Genomic DNA, 17,042 nt, shown 5'->3' with positions numbered 1-17,042 from the left:
GCTGTTTAGCAGTAATCTCATTACCTACAGAGCAGATCTCATTCCTTACAAATCTGAAATTCAAGACAAGGATTGTTACCTTTTTTAGTAACTTCTTAATTTTTTTTGCACTAGGTTGTAATTGTGCCAAAGTCATTACCCTACTTGTCATTAAATGTGTATGTTTGGTCTCAGTCACATTTTGTATAAATATATTGGTATGCATTTTGGTATATATGCAACAGTGAGTACTGTTGTTTATTTAACAGGTGAAACTTCAATCAAAGACTATAGTAAAATTCCTGCTTTGTGTTCTATGAGACCTTAGAAGTCTCATTAAAGGACTATATCACAAAGCAGAGATTATAAATTAAATTTAAAATTCCCCATGGACTTGTGTAACAAAACTACCTAATATCTACTAAATTTAACCAGTGATAATTGCATACTGCCTACAAACTACTTCTGTTTCCAAACTCTGTATGTATGTGTCTCATCTAAGAGAGAAGTAAGCCTCTTTATTGTGCAAAATGATTCCTATATAGTTTATGAGTCCTTTGGGGACTTTATTGACTGAAAAGCAAAATGAAATGTGGGATCAAACTTGCTGGTGTGTTGGTTGTTTCTCTTCTTTAGTAAGTGGAGCTTGTAGAAATAATTTTTATGCATACATTCTAGCTGCTTCAATAGTTAAAATTCTACAGCAAGGCTCTCCTTAGTATTAAAGTGATGTAGTGCAATCCTCAAAACATACATAATCATATGTTAATTTTAACTTCCCACCTAAATGTTTAATAATCATATGGAAGCATGTTATTCCACAGACATAGTTCACGAGGCAACATGTATAAACATATATATAAATGCTACAAAGCAGATTCCATGTATTTATCTATTTTGGAGAAAGTTAAAAAGTATACACATTTGCTATTTTAAGAGCTGAAACTACATCTTTTAACAAAATCTAGCTGCTTTCATTTTGTACATGCATTTGATTTTATCTAGAAACTTTTTCACATTAGGAATAGAACAACTGTAGTTTCTCATTATGTTTGCTGCCAGAATCTATGCTTGGTTGCTCAACTAAAGACCTTATATTGCTAATTACTACCACATGCCCATATTCCAAGCAAAGGAAAACTTATTGGTTCTGACAATCCATTCTCTCAACACTGAATTTCAAATGAAAACTTAAAATTTGGCCAAACATAACATTTCATCAATCTTGTTCTACTGACTGCAAAAGCAACATCAAACAAGGGGTGTTAATGGCTTTTTACTGTGCAGTTCCCAAGCTTAGATTCTCCGATGAAAGACACACATGAGCAACGGACGACTTTAAACTACTTAGTAATTAATAATTGAACCAGAAAACAATGCATAAAGTAAATGGAACAGTTTGTATGCTGATGACAGAGCTGAGTTTCAAACGAAAAGTTATATGGGCAGTAGAGATCAGCAGAGAAAGCACTGACAACAGAGTGAGCTAAAAACAGATAGTGCATATAAATAAAGACAAAAAGAAAAGGTGAAAAAGTAAAATTAAGCACGCCCCAAAGCTAGCAGAAGCCTGTAATCTGGAGTTGAGCTTTTCAGGATGTAGGGTTCTGACTGAAGATCAGGTCCAAATTTAGAAACATCTGAGCAATGCTGGGTACTAGTGACAATGTAGAAGGGGAGAGACTAAAACTTTGTATGTAAAGTAGTTTTTAACCATGTTCCCCTCTGCTATAACTCCTTTGGAGCCTCAAAAACAGAGGTGTAAGTTCTGTGTTTGAAAACTTCTCTTTTTGAGAAACCAAGTATGAATACAAATATGAAACTGAGTAGGCTTCTGTCATAAATAAACATTTTGGGAAATTAATTATACTACTCTGTCTCAGAAATAAATGAAGGCATTTTGTTAATCTGGATAAGTGAATTATGATTAAAGTTTCCAACATTAGTGTTTACAGTAAAAAAAAAAAAACTTTAGACATTTGAGGGTATCTCAAAAAATGAAAGTATTGAAGTTTTCAATTTTGTCATCTAATTGCTTGAACATTATTGAACATAAAATAGTATAAGCTATAACTTATAGAGTATAATAGTATAAGCTATAACTTTTTCTTATAAAGAAAAAACTTTGCTTTATCTACCCCGTGATGTAAAACAGTACTCTAGAATTGGGTCTGTGGGACATTTACTGTCTTTCTGCTCCACAGAGATGAGAAACAACTTGATAAAACCATAATCCATACTTATGAAATCATGCATGGGTGATTATTTGAAAGGAATAAAGTAAAAAACATATCTTCTTAAAGTAAAGAGAGGGACAATTAGTTAGATGCATTGCTTGCAGTACCTTCTTTACGATATGTGGAAAGGATTCTATATGACTAGTCTTTTAGGACAAATATATCTCTACCAATGAATATCACAATGATACATAATGAAACAAAAGATGGCAACACTAAAGGTGATATAGAGGAGAAACTACTGTATTGCCAAGTACATCTAGTTCATTAAAGGCTATATCCCAGCAGGTCTAGACGCTGGGAATGCCAGAAAGAGCTGGTTTTAACTTGGGTCAAGAAAACAAGCAGACTTTCAATCGAAATGTAATGAGCTAATGTGATCCAATAAAATTTAATTTCTGCTACCAGGTAAAAATAGTATTTTTTACAGGTTTGGTTTTTTTCCCATGCTATATTGATACTAAGGCTACTACTTGCTCTTAGGATAAGTTTTATATGGTGTGTGGAAGAGAATCACTTTAAAATCCCTGGTCATAGATCCTAAAATCACGAGTGTTTGCAATATTCATATGAAGTCAATAGGAGCTGCATGAGATCTGAATCTGCTGTTTGAACAATGAGAAACAGCACTATCAGACTTCTGACATAGTCAGTCTAATGGAATAACCCAATCAACATAAATCTCATATTTTGCACTCCAGTAAGCCCAAGTTTTCTAAAGAACTGACTTGTTGGAAAATCATGTGAATTTTCATTGTCACTTAGTTAAGAGATGACCACATGATAATCTGACGCCCAAAACTGTGAAGTGACAAGACAATCTTGTTCCAGAAGCTAACTGCATATGCAATAGCAGCATTTTTTATAAGATATGTCACTGTAGTCTTAGTGGTATCCAGGTTCTCTTGAAGTAGGGACAAAATGTTGTGACTTGTACCATAGCATAGCCCAGGTCTCTAATTATAGTGTGACAACTCTCCAGTGGTAACATCTGATATCAAGGCGTGCAGCCTTATAAGCCATGAGTCAGCTATTACCACCTTCAGGGGCTCTTTGAAGTCACACAACCACACCTGGTCTTTTTTGACTTACTTTCTGCCTCGGGTTGAGTTAAAAGTCCCGCCGTATTTCTTCCGATTAAGGATGAGAGCAGCAATTTCTGGCACGTAGCGAGCAAACATTGCCTACATGCATGAAACAAAAACACAAAAAAAAAAAAAGAAAATGGCATGCAGAGAGTGTTCTACTGCAGCAGAGGCAGCAGAGCCTCTTGGGATACTTACTTTCTTCCACTAACCGCACTATAGGAACCACCATATTTCTTGCGGTTTCCTATTAACTCTATGATTTCAGGGACGTAGCTGGCAAACATGGCCTAAGAAGAAGATAGGAGACAGAAGAAAAGACTAAAAAGAGAGGCCAAGGAAAGGGGGATGATGAATATTTTCAGAAGATATATATCTTTAAGATCTGAAAATGCAAAAGAATTAGATCTATGAAGTTGTTTAAAAAGAAGATTTAAAAAATGTAAAAGTTCTTATCAAATAAAACAAGAGGGCTCAATGTAAAAGTTGGTGTTGGAGAAGGTGTACACTTTATAAATTAAGAAAATGGTCAAAAGAGGAAAAATAGGCACACAAAACAAAACAAAAACAAAATTAATTCAAATTGGTATCTAATCATGAAATGCAGTTATATCTAATTCTTCCTGAAGAAGGAAGAGGAAAAAAAACCTATCCAAGCTCCACTGCAAAAAACAAAACTAAGTATTATCATTACTGTTACATTTCTATTTTAAAAGACAGACTTTCTTCCCCCATGATTAGGATTCAAAAGAAGATAAAACCAAGATGGACTCAGGGGTTATTGCCCCTGTCAAGAAACAAAAATGTCACCCCCCTGCCCCCAAAAAAAACCTTTTCCAAAAGTTTATGTTTTTAAAAGGATTGTAATGACATGTGATAGAAAAAAGGTTTTGAGGAGAAAATAAAAATTATTCTGCCATGTTTTGTCCAACAAACATCTTCCTTGTGGCTGGATACTTCGAAGAGCTACTGCCAGTTGACATGGTCTTTGTCTTCGTATGTCAATAAACATAGATCGGAATGCATATATGTATCTGTATGTGTTTCATATATGGCATTCATAACATTAGTTATATACATATCACCTCTGTAAGATGTATGTATATGTGAAATCTATATATGAGAATAAAGTAACAATATACGTATGTATTTATGTGCACAATATATTTTATGAGTCATCCATAAAGCACTTACCTTGCACAGTGTAAATATTAAAATAAACCTTGCTGTTCTAGAGAATAACATTGCAACAGGTCCGATAATATTACTAACACTGATAAGTAATAGAAAAGTTGACATAGGACAATTAGTAACTTTGGTGCTATGTACACACAGGACAAAGAACACGAGAATTTGCCAATATAAAAGGATACTGGTTATGGCCGTGTGATAAATTGTGAGTTAAAATTGTGCTACATGACATGAAAGGATGTTTGAAATTAACGAGAATGTGGTTTGCCATCATCTGGATCAGGCAAGCTGCTCTTTAAGGCAGTCCAAAGCCACAGTGTTTGTTGGAATTCTGGGAAGGAACACAGAAGGGTGGGTAGGACTTCTGAAACCGCAAAGTGCCTTTAAGTATCAATAGCAGCCTCAAAAAAATGCACTATAGTCAGTCACTAAAAAGTAAAGGACTACAAATAACATTATAAGTTGAAATATTAAGGCACTTCATATAAAAACATGCATTACTTATTTAAATGGATTAGAAAAATTCTGACTCTACTAAATTGAACTGCCAAAATATTTATCTATAAAAAAAAAATGAGGTGCATTAAACATATTTAAAAGTTTTATAATTAATTTTAATTCACTAAACTAGATATTATTATTTCTTTAATCACAGCATTGAGATATATAGAATCAAGTATTAAGGTAGCTGGAATAATAATAATAACAATAATAACAATAATAATGAGTTTTTACCAATCCCCCAAGGATGAAGAAGACCATGAAAAGGCGACCAAGGGTTGTTTTTGCATAAACATCTCCATAGCCAACAGTGGACATTGTAACCATCAGTAAATAAACACATTCCCAATACGTTAGCGGTTGATTATTTTGGAAATTTTCCCATGGATCCCCTGAGTTCTCCACCTAAAATGTACAAGAAAACACATCTTGGATTAATAGCGTTGTACCACAAATTAACTGTACTGATATATGTGTGCACACGTGTGTGTATATATATAATTTAGCATATAATATAAACTCTGGATCCTTTCCTGTGATTTATTTTGAACAAATACAGAACCTAACCCAGTCCTAATTATAGCATTACAGTTCTTTTGCCAATATGCATAGCCTTGCCACTCATACTTTTTATGGAAAGTATCTTTTCCATTCACCGCTAAATAATATAACTTACTAATGCAGCTAAGTTAAGTTCATTTTATAGCAATTTGTTCAGAACTTTTTCAGAATGAATCTTACTTGTAATGCAATTATACTTAATGTTTGCTTTAAAACATTATGTAGCTATTAAAGGCATTCATGACATGTTAAGTTTAGTGATACACTATTACTTTTCCAAGAAGCCAGCTACTCTATGTGATAAAGTTATAAATTTATCAGTGGGAAAGGAGCAAGCCCTCTAAAATTTGTTCCACAGTAAAAAGTTGGAAGTTTGAGGATTCCTACAGTAGAATAGAGAAACTCATGCTGAAAAGCAAAGGAAAAAAAAAAAAAAAAAAAAAACCACACACAAAACCCAAGCCCTAGAAAATAGCATTTCCTCCCTCCTGATGTGATTTTAATTTTAAAAAGCTTGCTTTTTTTTTTTTTTTGGTTCAAAAATAGAAAAAGCTAATGTTTCTATGATAAAAATGCTATATTTGCCCAGAGGAGTGTAAAAATGTGGTCATCCGTGAATGAGAAGTATATCACAAATGAAAACATGCAAAATTTAGGTGCACCTTTATAAGAGTGAAAATTAAATTACTATCTGGTGTCACAAGAAGATAAACATTCTGCATTTAATCTTATATAGCTGGATGAAGCTCAAGGTAATTCAAGAGAAGCCAATTAAATTGCTCTGGACTAACATCAATATCATTACATTATAATATAAGTCCCAAACCATTCCTGAATAATTTATTACTACTAGCACCTAGAAATTTTCCTGATTCTAAGTTGATCATAAAATGTACTTAACGGACAAACACTTAACCATATTTAATTACCAAACAAATCAGTAAAAGCTATTAGTTTAAAATGTTTAAAATACACAATTGACATATACCTATCATATATATGCATATTCACATTTATGAACTCATATGTACTTCTATACTATCTATCTTACATTTTCCAGGTATTGTTAAGTGTGGAATAAAAGTCTATTACAAAAATCTATGTTACCAGTGAGTGAAAGCTACACCAAAAAATCTGAAATTTAAAAACAAAAGAGAAGGAAATAAGCTCCCCGGAATGCTAGCAATCCCATTACTTCCTGTGGAAATACAGAACTGCTTTCTTCTGGCACAGCCATTGATTTCCCAGGACCTCAGTATTATTTCAGCTCTGCCAACCCCTTCCAGGAAGCACTCCGGATAGTTATTTAGGAAACATTGCCACCTACTGGTAAATTGTAATCATTCAAGAAGTTGCATCCGTTCAAGTCTCATATTTTATTGCTGAAGTTAATGATATATTACTTACTATCCAGAATTAGTTTTGAGTAAAAGCCTAAAATTCGGGAAGTTGTGATGTCTTTTTTTATTGTACTCTATAGATGTGTTAAGGGATTATCCAGAGCAAGGCAATTTCAGGTAATAAAGTAGCTCAGAGAACAGATGATCCATGAGAAAAAGTCAATGAAGTATGTTCAAATATACTTACCAAATGTATGAACCCAGCTGCTGTCAGCCACGTGCTGATAAATATAGAGCACAGATTCACTAGCTTGATGGAATTACTGAAAATAAACAAAACCCAACAACAAATAGGAACTTAGACTGGAATTTATCACACATTTTTAATATGTACCTGTACACAACTGCATACGTTAGACTGAAAGAGTCTGATGATGATTTCTGAAGAGATGCAGTCTGCCTAAAACAATTAATCAAAAGCCTATGCAAAAAATGTATGATTTTGTTTTTGCAGAGTTCACATTTGCATAATTTAGATAGCTTAAAAAAAAATTCCAACGCATTTGAGAGCTGAAAGACAAATGGAAACCTTAGCTACATCTGTACTCATAATCAAACAAATAGAAATAAATAGTGCTTTTTCACAAATAATTTGGTTGCCTCTCAGTACACTCACCTTCTCATTTTTCATTTCTATATATCTCAGCAATTATTTACATGTAAATATTCTGCTACCTGGAATACATCCATGCAGGTCCAATGAATTAAACTGAGCAATGCCAATTAACATTAGCGGCTGAACACTGCATTTATATGTACAATTGACTGATAATTTTTTATTTCATTTTTGGTTAGCTTGTATGCTGCTTCTATATCCATTGTGCTTTTGACCCCAGACCTGTGGCCACTTTAAAAACTAACAGCAAGAGGATGCTTTTGTTGCATATTCACCACATGTTAACACTTGCATACATGACCACAGGGCAAGACTATTTCCCTACAGTTATAGCAAACAATTAGTGAACTATTGCAGCCAATCTGTAAATGTCATGCTGCTTTTGTGAAAAAATTATGATTCCCAAATTAAAGAACTTAGGTATTTTACACTTCCTGTGTAAAGTCCTAAATAATTTTCATATTATTCTGCTTGCATGAACTCCTATCGACTTCTTTGTGGAAATTCATACGGAGCTAGAGTGTTTCATACTTCACATTCACATTGCGGGGGGAGGGAGGGGGGAAGAGAGAGTGAGAGAGAGAGACCTACCAGTCAAACTCTGCAAACTCTTTTTAGTCCCACTGAGTAGTATGTTTCCTATTGTAGCAAGAAGTGATTTTGAAGCAAGGACCTCGCTCAGTTCAGCAGGAAAATACCATACTTAAAAGTTTGTGGAAGAAATATAAGTAAAGCTCACTCCCTCTCATCTTACAAAAATCACTATGATTTCAAAAGCTAAGAAGGATATTCAACAAATACACAAGGAACTGAAGTCTGTGTATTACTATGTCTAAATAAGCTTACCCATTCATGGAACTGTATTGGAAATAGCTCTCCTTTGTTTTTGAAAACATTTCTAAGAAAGAATAATGCCTCAGAGAAATCACTATTATTCCTAAAGCAATATATTCCAAAAGAATAAAAATTGTGAAAAATTCACTATCAGTGTTAGTAGTAGTAGTTTTGCAGTAGAATTAACTAATATTTCTGTTTATAACTACCCTAAGGACAATAAGAATACATTATTTTCTAAACAAAGTTGAGAAATGAACATGGAAAATTAATCAGACCAGCTCCATTAAAAATATTTTTAAGAGTTACAGTTAGTGAAGTGGGCAACTGTGGGTACTAGGAAAGAAATACAAAAATACTCAAAAATAAGATAATATACCAGCAGTTTTGCAATTAATTAGTGTTCACCTGCATCAACACATATTCCCTATTTCTCTATTTCTTAAGGTATGGTTGATTAATGTTCATATTTTGCTGGTGATAAAATTCAGTGATAGCACAGGACCCTAAACAACAGGTTCCTAGATTAAACAAAATGATAGAAATTATGCTGATGCAAAGCTCCATTATGAATGGCTAAATATCACCCTTTGCCTGAACTTAGAACAGGAGTGGCTCCCGATACAATAATGTGTCAGTTGGTCTCCACATATTACTGTAATACAAGTAAATGACAGCAGTCATTACAAATAACTATTTACATGACTTGTTTGGTACATTTTTTTTTTTTGTAGATTTATTAAACATTGTACCTTATCTCTCCTCTATGAAATACTCTTGTGTTTCTGCCAGAGTCTAAATATAGATGAAGGATTAGTCACAAACATTTTCCTGCTCTTTAAGCTCTTCTCAACATCTGTGCAAAATCCCTCAGAGCGAGCCCTGCCTAAGCCCTTGTAGTTTTGTGGAAAAATATTAGAAAACAGTGAAGTGAAAGAGAGAAATTTTCAACCGAACACCACACAATTCATTCTATTTCATAAGACTTGGGAACAAAAATATTGAGTAAAATACATTTAATTTCAAATTAGGGAAACAAATAGATCCTTGGCAGAGTACAGTCTTTTAATATGCCGCAGTAAAATTTTGCTTTGCCTTACTAGTTCTTTTTAAATATAATTAATAATTTTTCTGATATTCTAATAATTATCTAACACTCCCACACTATTTTGCTAGTCTTCTCACTGCCTCTATTTTTGCATTGTTTAGCTTCTTCCTTTGGATTTCAGTGTTGAATGGCCCCTTCTGCCCATTCTGTAAACAATATATGCTCCTTTAATCCTCATATCTCCATCACTAATTCCAGGAGTAATTTTAATTTATAGGTTAGAATAAACCTTTTTCTTTACTGGAGGAAAGAGGAAAAGGAGGACAGAATTTCTTCTCTAATTGCACCAAATATTAAAAACACAGCAGTGCCCTTTATACCCTAACAGTTTCTCATCTTGTCAGTAGTTACTTGTTATTAATGTCAAGCACACTGAAACGCTTCTAGTCGAAAACAGTCATATAAGGAAGCTCTGCTTTACAGGCTTTCTAATAATCAACATTTTGGCTTTACAGATAATATTAATTATCACAGAGATGATGATATCTAACCTAAGAGTAAATTTTGCACCAGAGAAATGCTATTTAAATGAACAGGTCAATCTTGAATAAGCCAGCTCTAAATACACGGAATGCGATTAATGCAGTATCCCTTCATTTATGGATCTGGAAGTTTACAAATCCACCAGTCCTGAAGGGGCTTTTAGCCTTTATCCAAAATCCTTTGAGTTTATGGGTGTTTCCATTGACTGCCATTTCTTTTGGTGAGGTTGTTCTGTGTGTTAAATGCAAACTCATTGGATATTCTGAGCTCCTGCACAAATTACTCTTCTTTACTATGCTGGCAGCATTCTAAGCTACTGGACTACATCTTCACTGCACATTCTTGGATTTCTTTATTTGACAAAAACTGGATTCCTTACAGTCATACAGCGAAAGACAGATAGTGTGAGAGTTTTACAGCAAAGAGAATAGTTTCAAGGGTAAGGGTTGAAGAAACAGCTGTTTACCATGAGTGTGTACAAATCTCAAGGATCTATTTCCCCATCACCACTAATTAACATAGCAAGTAAATGGAGTTACTTGCATATAAAGCCTTCAGACATGCATCATCAACTGGTGGAGAGAGCACAGGATTTCAGAATGGAACTGAGTTTACAGTAATTATTGGAAGCTGGATTCAATACTTCTGCTGGGGCATTTTAGGGAATGATGAAAGGAAATGTATCTTCAACTGCAAGGCATGGGAAGGTTCCTTTTTTTTTTTTTCCCTTCAAAGTGATCTTTTGTTCAAAGTTGTGCTGCTTCTGCACAACTTTCATGTATTAATAGCCTGAAGAATCAGTGAAAGCCAGAAGGTTACTTGGAATATTTTAAATATTCTTTGAAAGAAATGCTGATGACAATGAACACAATATAAAGATAGCTGAGTGTCAAATTAATTTTTAATGTTTTTGATATGAAGAAGGATGCTCAGTTCAAAAACACTGAGATAGAGCCGCAATGATTATTTCTCAGAATAGAGAAACTTCTTAGCTGTATTCTGTTCAATGAATTGTGATTTCTGTTTTTCCAAGGCAGCAGAATATGGACTGATTATGTGGAAAGAAGCAATACTGAATCAGTGCAGAGCTCTGTAATTCATTCTGCTTTTAATTTATCACTCAGCACTCAGTCTTGCTGAGATATTTCAAATGTAACAACACATCAAGTAAAATCTTCTACTGATCACATGGCAAAAGATGCTGACACTGATAAATCATTCATCAGCAGAAAAATGTTTAAAGAACAGATAACAAGTGTTTTTTTTCCAGAAAAGAGAATCATATATTACTAGGACCACAAACATAAGCCATTTATGTTCTGTCACCAATGCAACTAACTCAGTATGTAAGAAAAGGTCTTACCTTGTTTTAAGGATATTCAGAAACTGTAAAATTTCTGAAAACTGTATCAATCTAAGGGCTCTTAAAAATCTTAAACCTGCAGCAGAGAAAAAAAAAAGGCTCTAGTAAAGAATAATTCAAATTATAACAACATTTCACTCACAATAACAGTGATCAATGAAATCAACATAGATAGCATGCAAAACATCAAATACCTTTGAAATGTTCTTCCATATTTAACAGTTCCAAAATCCTTACCAGGTCTTTTTCAAATTGTTTTAATCTTATTGCCTTAATAACTGACGTATCCTACGAGGAAGCCTTAGTTTATGTAGGAAGCCATGGGAGGAGACATACAGGCTGAAAGCTAAGGGGAAAAAACCTCACTGAGGTTCTGTTGGTAGTTCTAGTGCACATGTCCTTCTCTTCCAGGTTGTCAAAGACACACACAGATCTGAAACTCCTCAGTCCTCCAAGCTCCCACATCGCTTAGTGAAAAGTAAGAGATTATGGGAAAGAGATCTGATAACCTGGATAAAGCAGACTGAGTATATGCCTGATTAAATTGGTAAATCTTAATGACGTAAAATCTTTTATTGTAATAATGCTCCCTATCTCCACCCTAATTTCCAAAAACTCAAGCAGGAGAACAGAGGAATGACACATTCTCTCTTAAAACTGACAAATCCACTATAACTCTTTCCATTGGACTATAACTATTAAAGAAGTAACTATTTTTACAAAGAAATAGCATTTTTATGTTGAAATCAGGTTGCATGAATAGCAATTCCCAGACAACTGCAAAGCCAGCGAGACACACACAGAGAGTGTGTGCGCAAAAGAAAATACTATGGAAGATTAAGGACTTAAATTATAAAAGAGACTTACGCTGATAGTAAATAATTTGGCTGCAGATCTTTGGCATATGAATAAAAGTACATTGTGTATTATACACATACACAGCTTATAAAATTAAAATAAGGCTTTGAGGATAATTTTTATTAGACAGTACAGCCAAGAGTTACATAAAAGTTGCGTAACATGGTATTGCAACTGTTACAGTTAGGTCCAGGGCAGCTTCTTCTCATGCTTCCTCTTTATTCACATTTTACCCACTTCCAGTGCTGTATATCACTTTTTGTTTCTAGAAACTTAAGGAAAGACTGGTCCTGGCAAACATATAAACCTGGTCACAACCTTCATCATCTCAGTGGAGCCAAGAAGTTCCCCTCAAGAGCAAAGATGCATGTGGTGATATGTGTTTATTTCTGCAGTATTCTTGGAAAGTTGTTAAACTAAAATTTTTACTCTTTTTAAGGCTCATAAGGAGCCTTATTGAGTAGCCTTTTTAAGGCTCATAACAAAGTAGAGTGTTAAGCCTTAACAAAGTAGAAAATCACTCCTGTCTGTGGATGACATGGATATAAGGTTTCTTTTTAATTACTGACTGTGGGGAACTCTGAAGATTAATCACAACTTGAAAACTGGATTTGGGGATCTAGATGAAAAGCAAAAAAATGATGCTTAATAATTATAAATTTCAGATCCATTTGCAATTAGAGGATGATCATTTTGGATCATAGTGCTGAAACTGTGAGAGACACTTCCCTCTGCTCCACTTGCAGTAGTTCCCACAGTTGATACTTCTGTCCAAAGAGATGTGGCTGGATTTTTGAAAAATGGCTGGTGGGAGAAAAATCCTCCCTTCCAAATGTTTTGCATTGCATCTGAAGTTACCCATTGCAATGTTTCAAAAAGAAGCCTGAGAAACATCAAAGTTAGCAATAAAACCTCTATCTCCAAACTCTTACAATGCTTAAGACATATTTTAGTTGCTGAGACTCAAATGATAGAACAAAAAAACTGTCATCAATGCATTTTTTGTGGAAGAAGAAAATCATTATGGATGAAGTTCTGCATTTGCTATAGCCTACACTATTTTAAAGAATTTCCTTCAGAGAATAGAATTTTGAAAGAGAAAATAGTGGAGTTTGTTTGAACACTTTACTTGAACTACAGATGGAACTGGCTTGTAATTTTGAAAGGTTACCATCACCTTGTAAGCTCTGTATCTTTTCTAGGACATTACTTTTGGGGCTGTGTTTTATATCTAAAGGAATTATTACACAGAAAGGATCAAATTTTGATCTTCAGAAACCTCAGTGTATTAGTGTTCTTCAAATATGAAGAACAGAAATAAATTAAAATAATAGTTTTCCTTATCATGATGGCAAATGAATTCTTTCCACTGTTCTACCCTTTTCAAGGCCCAAATAGTTTTGTTATTAGGTTCCTATACACATGCCGTTTTATATGATTTTCTGTACTTTCTGTCTTGCAAATAATCTGCAACTTCCACCGTCCTAGCAAGAAAGTGATATTTAATAAGAATCTCTTCCTATGTTCATAGTATCAGGACATAACAAGGCATAAGCCTTATTAAAAGGCACTAAGAAAAGGCAGATTCTCTAGATGAGATATTGAAAACTTCATAGACAAACTACCATGATCCTGTATGATGTTACCTCCTCGTATTTTATAGAAAAGGTGTTTATATTTAATTAGCTTTTGTAGAAACATCAGTCATGTTAGAAATACTGTATTTTTGTATTTACTACAAAATACTTTCTATATTAGTCAAAAAAGTCCTCTGGTAGATCAATATATATAGGAAATAGAGATTAGGAAAACCCTTCATGACAATACACCTTTGAAGCCTATAAAAATTATGTATTTCAAGTATTTTCAATGTCCATTAAAATTATATTTTCGGTTTTGCTTCAAAGGACCTCTAAAGGTCTTTTTTATGAAAATCTAATTGGAATATAATATTCTTTCCAGCTATGTAGAGACATCAACTCATATAAATTTCATCAGCAGAATGAACATTGCAGGAAAACACACTTGTTTGCCCTGACAGTCACTGCTCCTGTTCAGGTGCTGAACAAGGAGTGCAGTCTGCCTCAGTGGGATAAAGTGTTAGGGTACTGGATTTAGTAATGAATCTACTGGTTCACTTCTGAGTTTTATAATCCCCTTCAGCAGAAAATCTAGCCAACTGAGGGCTTTAAAATCCATTTGACATTGACTGATGTCAGAGTCAAGGAAAACCTGGCTCAAGAGGAAACAAGCAGAGACTGGGAGTAGCATTCTTAGTATAAACCATGGTGAGAAGGGCAGACAGTTTGCAAATAGGGCTGAAAGGCTTATAGTTGAGCAGGGAAGAAGCCTGTTTAAAGTAAGAAAATAAGGAATATTCATAAGAGGTGGGTATTCCAGAACAGTGTAAAAAAACCCTCTGAAAACACAAAAGAACTCTGAACAAAACACATAAAAGGACTGGACAACGGTAGGGCTGCAGCTGGTAGGTTTAAGTAATCTTGTTTCCATGTATTCACAGTACCTTGCTCTCAGGGACTGAGCGTACAAGCATTGGTTAGTTTAGTGTTTGCAAGTGAAACCCACCATGCCTGCAGTGTTTACTCCCCATAAAACTATTAACACAAAGAGTCAGTCAGCAAAAACAACTCTACGTAGTTTACACTGTACAATGCACCAGTGTGCACACCTCCCCAGTAGCTTATACCATGTGAAGACTGTGTGTGGTCTATTGACAACATCCACTAATACTAGCTGAACTGAAACAAGGAAGAAGGGGAATTCCCATTCTTGAATAGTTATTTCTAAAACTTGACTGTGAAAGGGATAAGAGGTGCTGTTTTTGAATGAATCTGTTTGGCACTCTAAAACATTTAATAGCATTGACTGCTTGCCGTTCTAGTAAATTATGCTCATTTTGAAAGACTGCAGCTAATTCAGAGGTTTCAGCCTTATTCTTCAAATAGACTACAAAAAGCTGCTGCTGAGAATAAACTGTAAGCATAAAACTCAGATGAAATGAGTTTGCCCCTAAATGTATGATTATTTTTATCACCTTGAACTTAGCAAGGCGATGAATCAACTGAATAATTCCCAGAGGAAAAGTCCACACAGCACTTCATTCTGGTGCTGGTATTAATGACATGCGAAAGTGTGCTTGCAATCATACATGCATCCATAAACTGGTGACACAGTAATCCTCACAGCAATAACCTTGTTGCAATGAGACTGCTGTCAAACTAAAAATAGCCTAAATTATTCAGTAGGTAGCTCACTATGAATCCACACAAGATCAAAGTTAAAACAAGTTAAATAGAAAAGATTTTGATGGGTCTAACTCAAGAGTAATTATTGACAAAGCATCTGTAAAAAACAGCCTGTCTGAAAACTAATCACATGTAACCAGTAACTCAATGCCCCGTGCTATGCTCTCTCACTGTTTTCAAATCAAATTTGACTCACAACTAAGAAAATGTTATCTCTTTTAGGCCCACTGACTCACCAAGAATAGAAATTTTGGATGTTTGTTTATGCATCAAGAATAGTAAGCAAAATTCTATAATAGGAGCACTAACAGAAATTCCCATTTTCCAAAATCTGTCTCAGCTACTTAGACAAATGTGTACATCTCTCTTTCCTTCACAATATTAGGGAATGTATTTTATACATGTGGGGAAGAAGAATTTCTTTTAACATGAAATAACAAAAAACTGTTTTACATTTAAATGATATAATCAATAGTTGAGAAACGGTAAGTTTCTTATGTATTACAGTAAAGTCTATTCTAATTTTGCACATTTAATAGGATCCTGTGTGCTAAAGTTAATTGAGCAAACTGCTGAATAGAATGCTCAGGAAGTACTTGCTGTTTTATCTCCATCATGTCACTCACCTTTTTCTTGGCAAGAGGTTTTATATTGGAATTTTCTTATAGCATTTAACTGGAATAGGATGTAATCTTCTATACTACAATTTATACAAAAAATAAGTATAAAAAGATTTAATTTACCTAGATCTCTCTAATCATGGAAAAATATACTGAAAAAATGAAGGGCCTCTTCAGTTTGTCAGTCTTCTGCTTCTAAATGGATGACTAAAGTACATGTCTGAGCTGGAGTTTCTCTGAGCTGCAATGCCCAGGATAAAGCTAAGAGTGTCATGGATTTCTAGACCAGAAAAAACTTTTAGGATTATCAAACCTGATTTAATAATATGAGACAAAGAATTTTAGTCAAAAGTTTCTGCTTCTAGTACAATAATTTGAGTTGTAGGTATGACGATTCAAATGAACCTCCAAGTATACCACGGGATTGTTTTATTACTCTGAAAATATTTGTTTAGCTACCTGTGTGGCCTGTACAGCTAACGGACCATTTTCAAAAGTCCTGAAAATGTAAAATATGTGTGTAATATGTTCTATTATTTTTACTAGGTGATTTCCTAGATAACATGTGTGCTGCAATTTTATTTCAGATTCTGAGTGTTCAACTTGGAATCTATGAAAAAAAAAAAAAAACCAACAACAAAAAAACCCCCAACAACCACACCTGACTCCCAGAGATCAAATGCCTACCTCCTGAAATTCTATACACTGAATTTAGATACGAAAAATGGACACATCCACATCTTTCAGGCCAATTTTGAAAGGTCACTAAGAGAGGCCAAATACCACCCAAAAAAACTTAAATAAATTTTAAATATTACAGAAACCAATGATCTATGCAACAGGAAATAATATGTCTTGTTGAAATATTGGGCTAGATGTAGAATACAACAGGAGTATTTTTATTCATTTCACTACATACTTGTTCAGTTCTGTGAGGTGA

At 34.2% G+C, this 17,042-nt stretch overlaps 1 protein-coding gene across 13 annotated transcripts in view; it reads right to left on the bottom strand.

Annotated features, from left to right (window-relative positions):
* The window catches only part of KCNMA1 (potassium calcium-activated channel subfamily M alpha 1), a 526,570-nt gene that overhangs the window by 170,313 nt on the left and 339,215 nt on the right, over window positions 1-17,042 (bottom strand). For 8 of the 13 annotated variants that reach the window (XM_075154402.1, XM_075154386.1, XM_075154389.1 and 5 more), the window contains exons 6-9: window positions 11,359-11,434; window positions 7,142-7,217; window positions 5,228-5,398; window positions 3,500-3,591 (exon numbers count right to left, since the gene is read on the bottom strand). In XM_075154402.1, the coding sequence (XP_075010503.1) occupies window positions 3,500-3,591; window positions 5,228-5,398; window positions 7,142-7,217; window positions 11,359-11,434 (415 nt within the window). Of the gene's footprint in view, window positions 1-3,098; window positions 3,401-3,499; window positions 3,592-4,604; window positions 4,824-5,227; window positions 5,399-7,141; window positions 7,218-11,358; window positions 11,435-17,042 lie in introns of those variants that run through there. The other 5 variants (XM_075154392.1, XM_075154395.1, XM_075154397.1 and 2 more) reach the window with 4 other exon arrangements.

This window comes from Calonectris borealis, chromosome 7 (genome assembly GCF_964195595.1).
Source record: "Calonectris borealis chromosome 7, bCalBor7.hap1.2, whole genome shotgun sequence".
Classification (NCBI taxonomy): domain Eukaryota; kingdom Metazoa; phylum Chordata; class Aves; order Procellariiformes; family Procellariidae; genus Calonectris; species Calonectris borealis.
The sequence above is the reverse complement of the archived record's forward strand: the minus strand, read 5'-3'. Positions and strand labels throughout refer to the sequence as shown.